This window comes from Mustela putorius, unplaced genomic scaffold (genome assembly GCF_011764305.1).
Source record: "Mustela putorius furo isolate JIRA1106 unplaced genomic scaffold, ASM1176430v1.1 tig00003834_pilon_pilon_pilon, whole genome shotgun sequence".
NCBI lineage: Eukaryota > Metazoa > Chordata > Mammalia > Carnivora > Mustelidae > Mustela > Mustela putorius.
The window spans coordinates 47,272,827-47,290,361 of record NW_025421987.1 but is presented as its reverse complement, the minus strand read 5'-3'; the positions used below and the strand labels follow the sequence as shown (position 1 = coordinate 47,290,361).

At 37.4% G+C, this 17,535-nt stretch overlaps 1 protein-coding gene across 5 annotated transcripts in view; it reads left to right on the top strand.

The window, feature by feature from the left end:
• GK5 (glycerol kinase 5) overlaps window positions 1–17,535 on the top strand; it is an 81,416-nt gene that overhangs the window by 23,357 nt on the left and 40,524 nt on the right. For 4 of the 5 annotated variants that reach the window (XM_004754485.3, XM_013057269.2, XM_045088466.1 and 1 more), the window contains 6 exons: window positions 171–264; window positions 11,606–11,737; window positions 14,542–14,617; window positions 15,387–15,448; window positions 15,530–15,603; window positions 15,810–15,870. In XM_004754485.3, coding sequence (XP_004754542.1) covers window positions 171–264; window positions 11,606–11,737; window positions 14,542–14,617; window positions 15,387–15,448; window positions 15,530–15,603; window positions 15,810–15,870 — 499 coding nt within the window. The remainder of the gene's footprint in view (window positions 1–170; window positions 265–11,605; window positions 11,738–14,541; window positions 14,618–15,386; window positions 15,449–15,529; window positions 15,604–15,809; window positions 15,871–17,535) is intronic. The other variant, XM_045088465.1, reaches the window with a different exon arrangement.

The following is a 17,535-nucleotide window of genomic DNA, read 5'->3' as shown; positions in this document are numbered from 1 at the left end:
CAAAATGTGTTCAATTTATAAAATAAGTCATTCAGCAAGCCCCGTTTAATTAACTCATACTTTGAGATTCCAGTGTGCCCTCTAATTTTGTTTTCTCTTATGGCAGATCTTTTATTTAATATAGCCTCAATTCATATTGAGTCTCCAAATACTGTTTTTATCATTCGTAGGAAAACGGGAAATCATTTTCACAACTTCATTAGTTGGCAAGACCTAAGAGCTGTTGAACTTGTAAAATCTTGGAATAATTCACTCAGACTGAAGGTAATCTTTTTCTTCTGTGATTTGGATGTTGCTGTCCCTGTAAATGTCCCTTAACTATAGGCTTAAGTGTATAATCTCCTATTTGTACTGCTTTAGGAGATTGAGAAGAGAATACACATATGCACACTCCTCCCATCAGTGAAACTTTTTAATAGTTACCCAAAAGCATATGTGGTAGACTAAAGTACTACACTTCAGGAAACCCTGAGGAGGTTTAGGACGGTCCAGATGTTCTCACATAAGTGAGAATTCATTCCTGGAGAAGAATTTGCCAAGTTGCCATTCTTGGAGAAATAGACAAAATGCAGACTGTGTCCAGAAAGTAAGTAGGAAAGTGTCCAGATTTCATCCTCTTTTATTAGAAAAGTGGAGAATGAATATTGAGATCGATAACTAGCTGACTGCCACGAGCTCTTCACTGATGCCTGTCACATAAAGGTCGCAAATGACAATGGTGACAACCATGATGATGACCTCAGTGGCGGTGTCAATGTAAGTGTGGGATTACTGAGTCAGAGGGTAAGACAATTTGCAAATGTGGCCAGATCTGGTATAATCAATACAGCAGATTGCCTACGGTGTGTTGCAATACTCCGTGTTCTAATGCCGCCCAGCTAAATGCCTCCTCAGCTAGGGTGCCCGTACCAGGTAGTGCTTCAGGGAATATCTGGAGCATTGGTTTTATTCAACAACTCTTTGGAGACATTAATTTTATATGAAAACAAACAAAGATATTATTAGATATTATGGAATCTGACAGCAGTGCATGAGTACAAGAGACACTTTTGCCATAATCTCACCCGCAGTTGGTTTTTCTTTTGTTAGTATAATATATGAAAATGCACCGTGCTTTAATAACTTGAAAGGCTGAGAACCAAGAGGTGCTCTTTACAGGACAGACTAATCAAGGAGTTGAAAATAATTATAAGGAAATGTCATGAACTTTGAATGGTATAATTTTAAATTATACTACTTACAATGCAGAATTCTGTATCTTAATGCATAATTTTAGTTTTTAATAGGTCAATTCATCAAACATTTCTTAGGTCTGTCAGTGAGGTATTTATAACTTTTATTCCTTTTATTCCTTTAAAAAATAAGTTTTGAGGGGTGCCTGGGTGGCTCAGTGGGTTAAAGCCTCTGCTTCAGCTCCTGTCATGATCCCAGGGTCCTGGAATCGAGCCCCGCATTGGGCTTTCTGCTTGGTGGGGAGCCTGCTTCCTCCTCTCTCTCTGCCTGCCTCTCTGCCTACTTGCTATCTCTGTCTGTCAAACAAAGTCTTTAAAAAAAAAAAGTTTTGACTTTGGAAATAATTTACGTCTGTAGTACAAACCCCAAATCTCACATATAAAACTCACTTCAGGGGCTTTCTCCCGTCATGACTGGATTTTTCTCATATCTCCAGGCCCAACTCCTATGCCATCTCCTCTATGTGAGCCCTTTCCTGCCATCCCATTTATAGAGTAGTATGTCCCCACCCGCCACTCCAGTCTCTGTCTTACTGTCCTTCTTTCTTTCACAGCACTTAACTACATCTCAAAGGTTTTGAGACATAGATTTTTTTCCAATTGAAATTTAATTGAGATAAATATAGATTCACATGCAGTTGTAAGAAATAATACAGGGATCCCTTATAGGCTTTGTAGTTTCTCTCAATGGTAACATTTTACAAAACTATACTATTGTGTCTAAAATAGTATAATTATAATTATAGTGTCTATAATACTATAGTAGTATTGACATTAATATAGTCTATAGATCTTATTCAGATTTCCTCAGTTTTACCTGTACTCGTGTATGTGCATGTGTGTGTGTGTTATAATTTTTGTACAGTTTTTTCCCTGTGTTCATGAATCCGCCACCAGAATCCAGATGATGAACATTTCAAAGGTCCCTCGTGTCGCTCTTTTGTAACAACATCCTCTCTCTCTCGTGTGCTTCCCCATACTCTTCCCGTCCCTCACTCCTTGCAACCACTAATCTGTTCTCCATTAAATTTTTTTTCTCACTTCCAAAATATTATATACATAGAGTGATACAGTATAAAACCTTCTGGGATTTGCTTTCTTCACTGAGTGTAATTCCCTGGAGAATCCAAGTTATATGTCTGTCAATAGCTTGTTACTTTTTATTGCTGAATTGTATTCAGTGGTACAAATGCACCACCCGTTTAAGGACATCTGTGCAAATTCCAGTTTTTGGCTATTACAAATAGAGCTGTTTTGAACATTTGTGTACAGAATTTTATGTGAACATGAGTTTTCATTTGTCTAGGATAATACCCCAAAGGTACAATTAATTGCTAGGTCAAATAGTAATTGCATGTTTTGTTTCATAAGAAACTGTCAGACTTTTTTCCAGAGTAGCTGCATCATTTATATTCTCACCAACAATGTGTGAGTTATAAGGCATACATTTTTTTTTCCCAATTTAAAAGGGTGATTTTTAAGCAAGGTGTTTTTGTTTGTTTGGTTAGGGTTTTTTTTTTCAGGATTTTTTTTTTTTTAAGAATTTCTTTTTAAGTATCTCTACACCCAGTGTGAGTCTTGAACTCACAACTCCAAGATCAAGAGTTGCATGCTCCACTGACTAAGCCAGCCAGGCACACCAAGCAAGATGTATTTTTAACTGCTTATTTTTAAAAATCATTTTAACCATCAATTATATCTTAGCATTAAATTGCAATTTAAATAGCAGGATTTTTTTTTCTTGGTGGTACATTCAGTATTGGTTTATTTTACAGTCAGTGTCTTCTTAGACTATCTCACTTACTGATTTGATTACTTGTCCGTCTCTTCCCATTAGAATGTAAATTTCAAGAAGGTAGGGATTCTGCCCATATTGTTCATTCTGCTTTCTCAAGGCCTAGCACAGTCCTTGGTACATAGAAGGTACTCAATAAATATTTGTTAAATGTAAAAACAAAAAGTTAATTTTTCGTATGTTGAGTAAAAGTGCAGTTGTAAGAACTCTCCATACTTTTTGTGTGCCTCCCCCCCCAGTATCTGTATTTTTTTTTAAATATTTTATTTATTTATTTGACAGACAGAGATCACAAGTAGGCAGAGAGGCAGGCAGAGAGAGAGAGAGAGAGGGAAGCAGGCTTCCTGCAGAGCAGGGAGCCCGATGCGGGGCTCGATCCCAGGACCCCGAGATCATGACCCGAGCCGAAGGCAGCAGCCCAAACCACTGAGCCACCCAGGCGCCCCCCGGTATCTGTATTTTAATAGAAGATCCCTGAAGGATATTAAATGTAATTTTTTTTAAAGATTTTATTTTATTTATTTGATAGAGGAAGAGATCCCAAGCAGGCAGAGCAGCAGGCAGAGAGAGAGGGGGAAGCAGGCTCTCTGGTGAGCAGAGAGCCCGATGTGGGGCTCAATCCCAGGACCCTCAGATCATGACCTGAGCCGAAGGCAGAGGCTTAACCCACTGAGCCACCCAGGTGCCCCTAAATGTAATTTTTTTAATAGAGGAAAGTATAGTGTTCTTAAGGAGGAAGAACTGCTTTCAATTTGAAGCATTCCTTAAAATATAACACATCAGAGGAAGTATTATGGGTGGTCATTCTAAATATTTTCAGAAACTCTTATCTTTTAATAAGCAGTACAAAATATAAAGAAACACAGAAGATTTGAATACCGAATAAGGTGAAAAGGAAGTTAAAAGGGTAAAAACTTTCAGTTATAAGATGAACAAGGTTTGAGGATCTAATGTATAACATGATGACCATAGTTGATAACACTATATTATATAAATGAAATTTGCTAAAAGAACTTAAATGATCTCACCAAAATGGAAAGGAAAAAAATTAAACTGGGGCTCATTGTTCCAAAAAAAGGGGACAGGACTGAAATGTAGAGAGAATTGAGTTTATACATTTTCTTGATTGTTGTGTTTATTATTTTAGTAAATAAATACAATCTTTTAAATTTATACATATATATTTTTAAAAATTTTTTTTACAGAGAGAGAGCATGTGCATGTGAGTGGGGAGGGAAGGACATAGGGGAGGGAGAGAATCAATCTTAATCAGTCTCCATACCCAGTGTGGAGCCTGGTGCAGGGCTCCATCTTATGACCCTGAGATCATGACCTAAGCTGAAATCAAGAGTTGGACACTTAACCAATGGGAGCCACCCAGGCACCCCTTTAAATATATTGATTAGGAGAGGGTGGGCAATAACAGAGGAAGAAAATGCAAGAAGTGGGTAAATTCTCTATAAGTGAATATTTTGTAAAATACCAGTTTCAGAAGTTGAATTGTCCATCTGCATTCTTTTTTTTTTCTATCTTTATTTTTTATTTTTTATTTTTTATAAACATATAATGTATTTTTATCCCCAGGGGTACAGGTCTGTGAATCACCAGGTTTACACACTTCACAGCACTCTCCATAGCACATACCCTCCCCAATGTCCATAACCCCATCCCCCTCTCCCGACCCCCCTCCCCCCAGCAACCCTCAGTTTGTTTTGTGAGATTAAGAGTCACTTATGGTTTGTCTCCCTCCTGATCACTTCTTGTTTCATTTATTCTTCTCCTACCCCCCTAACCCCCCATGTTGCATCTCCACTTCCTCATATCAGGGAGATCATATCATAATTGTCTTTCTCTGATTCACTTATTTCACTAAGCATGATACCCTCTAGTTCCATCCATGTCGTCGCAAATGGCAAGATTTCATTTCTTTTGATGGCTGCATAGTATTCCATTGTATATGTATACCACATCTTTATCCATTCATCTGTTGATGGACATCTAGGTTCTTCCCATAGTTTGCCTATTGTGGACATTGCTGCTATAAACATTTGGGTGCACGTGCCCTTCAGATCACTACGTTTGTATCTTTAGGGTAAATACCCAGTAGTGCAATTGCTGGGTCATAAGGCAGTTCTACTTTCAACATTTTGAGGAACCTCCATGCTGTTTTCCAGAGTGGCTGCACCAGCTTGCATTCCCACCAACAGTGTAGGAGGGTTCCCCTTTCTCTGCATCCTCACCAGCATCTGTCATTTCCTGACTTGTTAATTTTAGCCATTCTGACTGGTGTGAGGTGATATCTCATTGTGGTTTTGATTTGTATTTCCCCGATGCCAAGTGATGTGGAGCACTTTTTCATGTGTCTGTTGGCCATCTGGATGTCTTCTTTGCAGAAATATCTGTTCATGTCTTCTGCCCATTTCTTCATTGGATTATTTGTTCTTTGGGTGTTGAGTTTGCTAAGTTCTTTATAGATTTTGGATACTAGCCCTTTATGTGATACGTTGTTTGCAAATATCTTCTCGCACTCTGTCAGTTGTCTTTTGATTTTGTTAACTGTTTCCTTTGCTGTGCAAAAGCTTTTGATCTTGATGAAATCCCAATAGTTCATTTTTGCCCTTGCTTCCCTTACCTTTGGCGATGTTCCTAGGAAGACCTTGCTGCGGCTGAGGTCAAAGAGGTTGCTGCCCATGTTCTCCTCAAGGACTTTGATGGATTCCTTTCTCACACCAAGGTCCTTCATCCATTTTGAGTCTATTTTCATGTGTGGTGTAAGGAAATGGTCCGATTTCATTTTTCTGCATGTGGCTGTCCAATTTTCCCAACACCATTTGTTGAAGAGGCTATCTTTTTTCCTTTTCCATTGAACATTCTTTCCTGCTTTGTCAAAGATGAGTTGACCATAGAGTTGAGGGTCTATTTCTGGGCTCTCTATTCTGTTCCATTGATCTATGTGTCTGTTTTTGTGCCAGTACCATGCTGTCTTGATGATGACAGCTTTGTAATAGAGCTTGAAGTCCGGAATTGTGATGCCACCAACTTTGGCTTTCTTTTTCAATATTCCTTTGGCTATTTGAGGTCATTTCTGGTTCCATATAAATTTTAGGATTATTTGTTCCATTTCTTTGAAAAAATGGGTGGGATTTTTATAGGGATTGCCTTAAATATGTAGATTGCTTTAGGTAGCATAGACATTTTCACAATATTTCTTCTTCCAATCCAGGAGCATGGAACATTTTTCCATTTCTTTGTGTCTTCCTCAATTTCTTTAATGAGTACTTTATAGTTTTCTGAGTATAGATTCTTAGCCCCTTGGTTAGGTTTATTCCTAGGTATCTTATGGTTTTGGGTGCAATTGTAAATGGGATTGGCTCCTTAATTTCTCTTTCTTCTGTCTTGTTGGTGTAAAGAAATGCAACTGATTTCTGTGCATTGATTTTATATCCTGACACTTTACTAAATTCCTGTACAAGTTCTGCAGTTTTGGAGTGGAGTCTTTTGGGTTTTCCACATATAGTATCATATCATCTGTGAAGAGTGATAGTTTGACTTCTTTGCCGATTTGGATGCCTTTAATTTCCTTTTGTTGTCTGATTGCTGAGGCTAGGACTTCTAGGACTGTGTTGAATAGCAGTGGTGATAATGGACATCCCTGTCGTGTTCCTGACCTTAGTGGAAAAGCTTTCAGTTTTTCTCCATTGAGAATGATATTTGCGGTGGGTTTTTCATAGATGGCTTTGATAATATTGAGGTATGTGCCCTCTGTGCCTACACTTTGAAGAGTTTTGATCAGGAATGGATGCTGTACTTTGTCAAATGCTTTTTTAGCATCTATTGAGAGTATCATATGGTTCTTGTTTTTTCTTTTATTGATGTGTTATATCACATTAATTGATTTGCGGATGTTGAACCAACCTTGCAGCCCTGGAATAAATCCCACATGGTCGTGGTGAATAATCCTTTTAATGTACTGTTGAATCCTATTGGCTAGTATTTTGGTAAGAATTTACGCATCTGTGTTCATTAAGGATATTGGTCTGTAGTTCTCTTTTTTGATGGGATCCTTGTCTGGTTTTGGGATCAAGGTGATGCTGGACTCATAAAATGAGTTTGGAAGTTTTTCTTCCATTTCTATTTATTGGAACAGTTTTAGGAGAATAGGAATTAGTTCTTCTTTAAATGTTTGGTAGAATTCCCCTGGGAAGCTGTCTGGCCCTGGGCTTTTGTTTAGAGATTTTTGATGACTCTTTCAATCTCCTTACTGGTTATCGGTCTGTTCAGGTTTTCTCTTTCTTCCTGGTTCAGTTGTGGTAGTTTATATGTTTCTAGGAATGCATCCATTTCTTCCAGATTGTCAAATTTGTTTGCATAGAGCTGCTCATAGTATGTTCTTATAATTGTATTTCTTTGGTGTTAGTTCTGATCTCTCCTCTTTCATTCATGATTTTATTTATTTGGATCATTTCTCTTTTCTTTTTGATAAGTCTGGCCAGGGATTTATCAATCTTATTAATTCGTTCAAAGAACCAGCTCCTAGTTTCATTGATTTGTTCTATTGTTTTTTGTTTTTTTGTTTTTGCTTTTTTGTTTCCTTTTGTTTTTGGTTTCTATTTCATTGATTTCTGCTCTGATCTTTATTATTTCTCTTCTCCTTCTGGGTTTAGGCTTTCTTTCTTGTTCTTTCTCTAGCTCCTTTAGGTGTAGGGTTAGGTTGTGTATTTGAGACCTTTCTTGTTTCTTGAGAAAGGCTTTTTCTGCTATATATTTTCCTCTCATGACTGCCTTTGCTGTGTCCCACAGATTTTGAACTGTTGTGTTTTCATTATCATTTGTTTCCATGAATTTTTTCAATTCTTCTTTAATTTCCTGGTTGACCCATTCATTCTTTAGAAGGATGCTGTTTAGGCTTCATGTATTTGGGTTCTTTCAAAATTTCCTCTTGTGATTGAGTTCTAGCTTCAGAGCATTGTGGTCTGAAAATATGCAGGGAATGATCCCAATCTTTTGATACCAGTTGAGACCTGATTTATGACCCAGGATGTGATCTATTCTGGAGAATGTTCCATGTGCACTAGAGAAGAATGTGTATTCTGTTGCTTTGGGATGAAATGTTCTGAATATATCTGTGATGTCCATCTGGTCCAGTGTATTATTTAAGGCCTTTATTTCCTTGTTGATCTTTTGCTTGGATGATCTGTCCATTTCAGTGAGGGAAGTGTTAAAGTTCTCTATTATTGTATTATTGTTGATGTGTTTCTTTGATTTTGTTATTAATTGGCTTATATAGTTGGCTGCTCCCACGTTGGGGGCATAGATATTTAAAATTGTTAGATCTTCTTGTTGGACAGACCCTTTGAGTATGATATAGTGTCCTTCCTCATCGCTTATTATAGTCTTTGGCTTAAAATCTAACTGATCTGATAGAAGGATTGCCACCCCAGCATTCTTCTAATGTCCATTAGCATGGTAAATTGTTTTCCACCCCCTCACTTTAAATCTGGAGGTGTCCTCGGGTCTAAAATGAGTTTCTTGTAGGCAACACATTGATGAGTTTTGGTGTTTTATCCATTCTGATGCCCTGTGTCTTTTGATTGGGGCATTTAGCCCATTAACATTGAGGGTCACTATTGATACATATGAATTTAGTGCCATTGTATTGCCTGTAAGGTGACTGTTACTATATATTGTCTCTGTTCCTTTCTGATCTACTACTTCTAGGCTCTCTCTTTGCTTACAGGACCCCTTTCAATATTTCCTGTAGAGCTGGTTTGGTGTTTGCAAATTCTTTCAGTTTTTGTTTGTCCTGGAAGCTTTTTATCTCTCCTTCTATTTTCTTTTTTAAGATTTTATTTATTTATTTGACAGAGAGAGATCGCAAGTAGGCAGAGAGGCAGGCAGAGGAGAGAGGAGGAAGCAGGTTCCCTGCTGAGCAGAGAGCCCGATGTGGGACTCGATCCCAGGACCCTGAGATCATGACCTGAGCCGAAGGCAGCGGCTTAACCCACTGAGCCACCCAGGCGCCCCTCTCCTTCTATTTTCAATGATAGCCTAGCTGGATATAGTATTCTTGGCTGCATGTTATTCTTGTTTAGTGCTCTGAATATATCATGCCAGGTTTTTCTGGCCTGCCAGGTCTCTATGGATAAGTCCGCTGCCAATCTAATATTTTTACCATTGTATGTTACAGACTTCTTTTCCCGGGCTGCTTTCAGGATTTTCTCTTTGTCGCTAAAACTTGTAAATTTTACTATTAGGTGAGAGGGTGTGGACCTATTCTTGTTGATTTTGAGGGGTGTTCTCTACACCTCCTGGATTTTGATGCTTGTTCCCTTTGCCATATTAGGGAAATTCTCTACAGTAATTCTCTCCAATAAACCTTCTGCTCCCCTCTCTCTTTCTTCTTCTGGAATCCCAATTATTCTAATATTGTTTCGTCTTATGGTGTTACTTATATCTCGAATTCTCCCCTTGTGGTCCAGTATTTGTCCCTCTTTTGCTCAGCTTCTTTATTGTCTGTCATTTGGTCTTCTATATCACTAATTCTTTCTTTTGCCTCATTTATCCTAGCCGTGAGAGCCTCCATTTTTATTGCACCTCATTAATAGCTTTTTTTTATTTCAACTTGGTTAGATTTTAGTTCTTTTATTTCTCAGAAGGCTTTTGTCTCTCCCGAGAGGGTTTCTCTAATATCTTCCATGCCTTTTTCGAGTCCGGCTAGAACCTTGAGAATTGTCATTCTGAACTCTAGATCTGACATATTACCAGTGTCTGTATTGATTAGGTCCCTAGCCTTTGGTACTGCCTCTTGTTCTTTTCTTTGTGGTGAGTTTTTCCACCTTGTCATTTTGTCCAGGTAAGAGTATATGAAGGAGCAAATAAGGGTGGCAAAGACCCCAGGAAAATGCACTTTAAGCAAATCAGAATAGACCCCAAATTGTGGGAGGGAGAAAGGGGATAAAAAGAAGTTCAGAAAAAAAAAATTTTAAAGAAAACAAATAGAGAAAAAAATATAAAAAAGAAAAAATATATATGTATTAGATAAACTAGTGAAAAAAAGTTAAAAAAGAAAAGGGTAAAAGTTAAAAAAATTTTAGCAGAAAAAATAAAAATAAAAAAAAAATTTAAATTAACCGCAAGACTGAAGAATCATGGGGAGAAAGCCATGAGTTCCGTGCTTTGCTTTCTCCGCCACTGGAATTCTGCTGCTCTCCTTGGTAGGTGAACTTTGTCTTGGCTGGATTTCTTGTTGATCTTCTGGGGGAGGGGCCTGTTTTAGTGATTCTCAAGTGTCTTTGCCTGAGGCGGAATTATCAGGGGCTGGGCTAAGTAATCCGCTCAGTTCATGTTCCCTGAACGCTTTCTGTAGAGTTCCGGAGGACGGGAATGAAAATGGCGGCTTCCCAGTCTCCGGCCCTGGAGGAGCATTCCTCAGTGTGCCCTCAGAGAAAAGAGCCCAATCACTCCCATCTCCCTGGCCTCCGGCCACGCTCCAACCTCAAGGAGCCTGCGACAGGTTCAAGGTAATCCGGAGCTGAGAGCTCACTCTTCGGCTATGAGCCGGCTTCCCCGGTCTAATACGTGCAAGCTCTGCAACACTCAGGCACCCCCGATCCTTCTGTGACCCTGCGGGACCTAGGGCCACGCTGGCCCCACGTCGGCTTCGGCTTCACCCCGGTTTAGCCTCTGGAGCTATGTCCCTCAGTGGAGCAGACTTTTAAAAGTCCTGATTTTGTGTTCCTTTGCTCTGCCGCTTGCCAGGAGCCGGCCCCTCCCCCCGCAGTCTATCTTCCCATCACTTTGGATTCACTTCTGTGCTGGTCCTACCTTTCAGAAAGTGGTCCATTTTCTGTTTCTAGAATTGCTGTTTTTCTTTGATCTCCCGTTGGATTGGTGTTTGCAATGGTTTGATAAGCCATCTAGCTGATCTCCTGCTACCTGATGTAGTCTCAGCCTGCTACTTCTCTGCCATCTTGACTCCTCCCCCTCCATCTGCATTCTTATAGTAGGTGGCAGGATAAAGTTTTTATTCTTTTATTTATTTATTTATTTATTACTATGTCTGACAAACTTTAAAACTCAAAGCTGGCTTTCTATGAAAGACTTTTTCTTTTTAATTTAAGATTTTGCTTACTAAGAAGTAAATTTTAAACTATATATATTTCAACTTTGATTGAGATAAGTACGGATCGTATTAAATGAAATCATACACCCCAGATTTTCGGTACTTAATATGTAGGGGAGTTTCCCTTATAGTTTAATACTGACTTCACTAAAAATATGTTTCTAATCAGAATATAGCCTTATCCCTTGACTCTCTCCCTTTTATTTTAAAAGACTTTATCTTGAACTTCTTGTGTTTGCCAAAGAAGGTCATAGTAGATATGTTACATTTCATATGTTAGAATACAAATTATCCACTTAGAGTAATATTACTTTACTTCTTTTCTCTAAATGCTAAAAATCCTTTAAGTACTTGAATGATTTGTTTGTTATTGGGTTTGTTTTCATGTGTGTAGAATTAATATAGAAATATCAAACATCATTAAATGTATTTTCCTAAAATGTCTTTTTTTAATAGCTATTACAGAATTTCTGCCGAGTGCTGCACTTTTTTACTAGAAATAAACGATTTTTAACAGTCAGTTTGTTCAGTTTCACAAACCAGCATGTTTCTTTGAGATTGGCCTGGATTTTACAGAACTTGGTTGAGGTAAGGAAAAATTGTGTGGGTATGTATGTGTGTGTGTGGACTATAGGGAAGAAAAAGTAAAGGAATAACAATAGTGATTTGATTATTTGAGGGAAATTTAAGTAATTTGATTATCTGAGGGAAAATTAAGTGTCCACTACATATTGGGATGGAATACAGGAATCTTTACTCTATTTTTTTTTAAAAACTTTTTATTGTAAGTCATAACACATATAGAAAAACAGACAAAACAAAAATTTACCACTCATTGATTGTGGAGCAAACATCTGTGTAACACTACTTGAATCAAGAAGTAGAACATTGTGATACTGTGTATCCCATTTTCTTTCAACTTTACTTTTTTACTTAGGTGTTTTTTTCCTCAACACTGTAGTTTTACCTGAATTTTTAAGAATTTGTATTAATGTGTAAATAAATTTTCTTATATTTTCATTGCTATTTAGTGTTCAATATATGATTTTTATCACTATCCATTTATCCATTCTGTTCATGTGCATTTGAGTTTTCTCTACTTTGGGGCTATTATGAATAATGCTGTCTTTGGGGTATATGTAAAGGCATTTCTGCTGTATTTATATATGGGAATGGGGTTTTTAGGGCATGAATGTGTATGTATATCTCTCTTCACTTTTAGTGGATAATGTCCAAAATTTTCCCACAGTTTTTGATAATTTATTTACCTACCATCAATCAATGAGAGGACTTCATATTTCATATACCATCATAATTGGTATTATCAGTCTTTTTTTAAAATTTTAGCCACTTTAGTAGTTAAATAGTGATCTCTCCTTGTGATTTTTAAAAATTTATTTTAAGATTTTTTATTTATTTGAGAGAGAGAATAGAGAGCATGAGAGGGTAGTGGGTCAGAGGGAGAAGCAGACTCCCTGCTGAGCAGGGAATCCCTTGTGGGACTTGATCCTCCAGGATCATGACTGAGCCAAAGGCAGTTGCTTAACCAAATGAGCCACCCAGGTGCCCTGTTTCTTCCATTTTCGAGGCACAAGGATTACTTCAACCCAGGTTAATGATTGAGGTGATTCAAAGCAGCTTCATTTCCTGTGAGAGCCTGTCTTTCTGGTTTACCCTTACTTACAGGGTAGAGCTATTTGGATTCTTAACCCAAAGCAAGCTTGGGAAACCCTAAGATGAACTCTGTGTTTTTGAATGGGCCTACTACCTATCAGAGGACCTGACTCTCAAATGTTTTTTTGAAAGAACAGATGAACTTACTACTTGTCAGGCATTGTTGCTGCTTACTGATTAATCTTTCTCTGATCTGGAACAAATTTTAGAATCACAGTTTCTAAATTTAAAAAGAATTTGAAATAAAGTAATATTACTTTAAGCACTCCATATTTAAGTGGTATAAAACCTGAATGGGATCTTCAAATATTTGTTATAAATAATCTAAATAATCTACAAATGACTTCTTTTTTTTTTTTTTTTTTTTTTACAAATGACTTCTTTTTTGGAGTTTATGTCATGTGTTTTCATTTTATTGATCCTTTCTGCTGTTGAAATATAATTCACCCTTAAATGTATTCATTTGCTATTCTTTTTATCTCATTTATTTAGGAGACATGTTTTAAGCCTATGCTATATACCAGGAACCCTCCTAGGTGTTGGACTTGGAAATGTAGTCCTGGTCTTAAGGAGCTGAGTAATGATGTGAGATAAGGGTTAGGAGATTTCCGTAGAGTGCTGGCTTGGACAAAGCCAGGAACTGCTAGTCTTGAAGGACAAATAAGAGTTGGTGAGGTGGTGAAGTATGATAAAGGGCATGGTTTCCACTATGTTAGTAATACCTCAGGGCACCTGGCTGGCTCAGTCAGTAGAGCATGCCACTTTTAATCTTGGGTCGTGAGTTTGCACCCCACATTGAGTGTAGAGCCTATTTAAAAAAAAAAAAAAGATAGCTCAACAATTGTTTCATTGTCTCTGTTGGCTAATTTAAAGAGGTTGTGATACTTTTGTTTCCTTTGGCATGCTTTATGCTAAGGATTAGCACATTTTTCTTTAACATGCCAGATAGTCATAATTTAGACTTGGATGGCCATAAGGTTTCTGTGACAACTACTCTGCCATTGTAGTGCGAATACAGCCATAAATAACACAGAAACAGGTGAGCATGGCTACATTCTAGTGCCATTTTATCTATGGATCCTGAAATTTGAATTTCATATACTTTTTCATATGTCACAATGTATTCTTTTTAAAAAACAATTATAGAATTTAAAAACCATTCTTAACTTGCTGTACAGAAATAGACAGTGAGTTGGATTTGAACTGTAATCATAGTATACCATCCTGTTTTAGACTTTGTGTAGACATATTCATATGTCTAAGCTAAAAATATGTATATTTGCTTTATTTTTCATCACAAAAGTAACACATGTTTCTTGTAAAATTAAATCCTCTTTTACCTTATAGTAATTGCTTAGAACTTTTGGGGGTATATTTTAAAAATAATTTCTTTATATATATATTCATTCTTATCAAAAAATGGGATTATATTGTATTTACTGATTGGCACTTAATCATACACTTCAAAATTTAGCCTTTAAAAAAAAGGATTTTATTTATTTATTTGACAGAGAGAGAGAGATCATAAGTAGACAGAGAGGCAGGCAGAGCAAGAGGGAGAATCAGGCTCCCTGCTGAGCAGAGAGCCCAGTGTGGGGCTCGATCCCAGGACCCTGAGATCATGACCTAAGCCAAAGGCAGAGGCTTAACCCACTGAGCCACCTAGTCACCCCTAATTTAGCCTTTTTGAGTCAGTTTTGTGATGTTGTGTTTTCTAGGTGCAAAATGCGGTTGAAGAAGATAATTGCTGCTTTGGGACTGTTGATACCTGGTTGTTACATAAGCTCACAAAAGGTAAAGATGATCTGATAGATCTATTTCAAGTAACTGAAATTTGATTGATAGAAATGATTCACCTAAAAAAGTGGAGTTTACTTTTTTTCCCCTTCCCTTATCCCAGACATACTGCTTCTTGGTACTGGAGTAACTACATGTTATAGTAAAGGTAGATAAATTTTAGATTTGTAAGGTGAGGGTGATTTTTAAATTGTGATAAGACCTCAAACACAAGATGGAGGAACAGTTTTAATTTCAAAAGTGGTAAAGACTCGAGTACGATAACAAATTTGTCCTTTGCAGCTGGGAATCTATAGGCAATCATATTACACCTTTGAACCCCTTTCCTTATCCTTAAACTGGGGATCAGAATGCTTTGGTGGCAGTCAGTTAAGCTCTAACTCTTGGTTTTGGCTCAGGTCATGATCTCAGGGTCATGAGATAGAGCCCTGAGATCAGTCTTTATCTGCGTGGGGAGTCTGCTTGAGATTCTCTCCCTCTGTTCCTGCCCTGACTCGAGTGCTCTCTCTCTCTTTCTTTCAAATAAATAAATCTTTAAAAGAAATAACAAAATAAACTGGGGATCACGATGTGACAATGTATATGAAAGAGATTTCGTAAACTATAAAAGTTCAAAAAGATTAAGTGGGAAATTGCTTTGGAGATTTGGCAGTGGAAATATACATTTTGGAATGAATTTGAGGCCAGAGAGAGGTCTAGATTATAAACTAGGGATAGCTGTTGATTGATACTACTTGATAATATAATATCTTCAATGTGAATTCAGGTTCTGAATTTGCCACGGATTTTTCAAATGCCAGTGCAACTGGACTATTTGACCCTTTTAAGGTAAAGTTGTTATTTTTTCCTTTTGAATCACAATTTTTGTATAATTTAGCTTGGATTCTGATGACATATTTTTATGCTCAGATGCACTGGAGCAGGATCCTTACTTCCCTGCTTTCAATACCACTGTCTATCCTGCCTCCTGTGAAGGATACAAGGTAATAGTGAACATCAGTTATAGAAACTAGCAAAATTGTCCCTGAATTCATTTTTCCTTAGTGGGGAAAGCATTTTGTTATTTGTTATTTGTTTGAGGTGCTTGTATGTTCATTATATAACTTTTTGGTCTACAAATCAATTTGCTGAATTTTAGAATTAATATTTCTAGAGCTGTGACTGACTTTTTAATCAATTTTGTTTGAAGCCACAATTTTGGATCAGTGGATGAAGAGATATTTGGTGTGCCTATACCAATAGTGGCCTTGGTAAGTAGAAAACTTGAGGGTTTCTCCATGCATAGTATAAACTAAATAATATATACATGGATAGTTGGGATTATATTTAAGAGGATTAGTGGTCCTTGCAGAATAAAATTAAAGTATTTTTTTCTTTTTAAGTTAATGTGCCCTGGATATAACCAGGAGTATTTTATGTATTCTGGTAAGGGGACCCACTGGGCCAGTCTTCTGACATGAAAGCACTTTCTGATCTTTTCTGACTTTTATATATATTTTGTTTTTCAGAAAACTGTAAATTTTTTTAATGTTGTATTCTGAATAATGTGTGGCTTATATTTGATAACTCTGAGACAAAAAACAAAGGATAGGGCCATTGCTTAGTTTCTATTTGATACAGTATAACCAAACAGTGACAAGGCAACTTAAAATAAAATGTTGTATTTATATTTTATAAAATCCTTAGCCAACATAGACCAGTAGAGAAACTATAGAAGAGTGAAAAATTAATTATTTCAGGTTTTTGAGGTTCTTTCTTGATTATACTCTTTCTGTCTGGATGAAAGATCTAGAACTTAGAGAATTTCAAGGATTTGCCCCCTGGTTGAGGGGCTCTGTGGAAGCTCCAACCTTGACTTTGGTTTCCTGTAATAGCTTACGCAGGAAATATAGACCATCTTTCTTAGGTGGATGATTGCCAGAGTAGGTGGAGGAATCAGGTGAGAGAAAGGGAGTTTATTTCCAAGTTAAAAATTCCTGGTCATTTAGAGAGGGTCAGTCTTAATCAACTTCATGGTAGGCTCAAGTTTAGATAAAGGTATTGCTGGAACGGTCGAAGTTTAGTGACAAAGTGTTCTTTAGAGGAGTTTTGGCTTTTAAAATATTACTATACGTTGTTAAAAAGAGGGGCACCTGGCTGGCTCAATTGGTGGAGCACGCAGCTTTTGATCTTGGGATTGTAAATTCGAGCCCCATGTTGGGTGTAGAGATTACTTAAAAATGAAATCTTGAAAGAAAGGGGGGTGGCGGAAGAAAACAATAGGCCTAAAATGGCAGCCTAAACCAAGACTTAATACCTTCCTTAACTGCGGTTTCAATCCCTCAGAAATGTAACCCTTACCTGTCAACGCGGAACTTTTCCGCGTTTCTGATAGGCCCCTTTCTTTCCCCTTAGGGCAGCCTTACCTAAAACAATGGATTTTTTTTTTTTGCTAATAATTTTATTTTTTCCTTTTCTGGGGCACCTGGGTGGTTTGGTTGGTAAAGTGACCAACTCTTAATCTCAGCTCAGGTCTTGATTTCAGGGTCATGAGTTCAAGCCCCACATTGGGCTTTATGATGGGGGTGGAACCTACTTAAAAAAAAACAAACTTTCTTTTTCTGTAGCTCTTTGGTGCTCCCCGTAATTGCTAGATGGGATGCCATCTAATTCATGAATTGATTAATAAAGCCAGTTAGATTTTTAAAATTTACTCAGTTGGGTGAGTCACTGGGTGACTCAGTCAGTGAAGTGTCTGCCTTCTGCTCAGGTCATGATCCCAGGGTCCTAGGATCGAGTCCTTCATTGGACTCCCTGCTCAGCAGGAAGTCTGCTTCTTCCTCTGCCTCTCCCCCGCCCCGTGGCTCTCTCTGTCATTCTCTCTAAAATAAATAAATAAAATCTTAAAAGAAAAGAAAAGAAAAGAAAATTTCCTT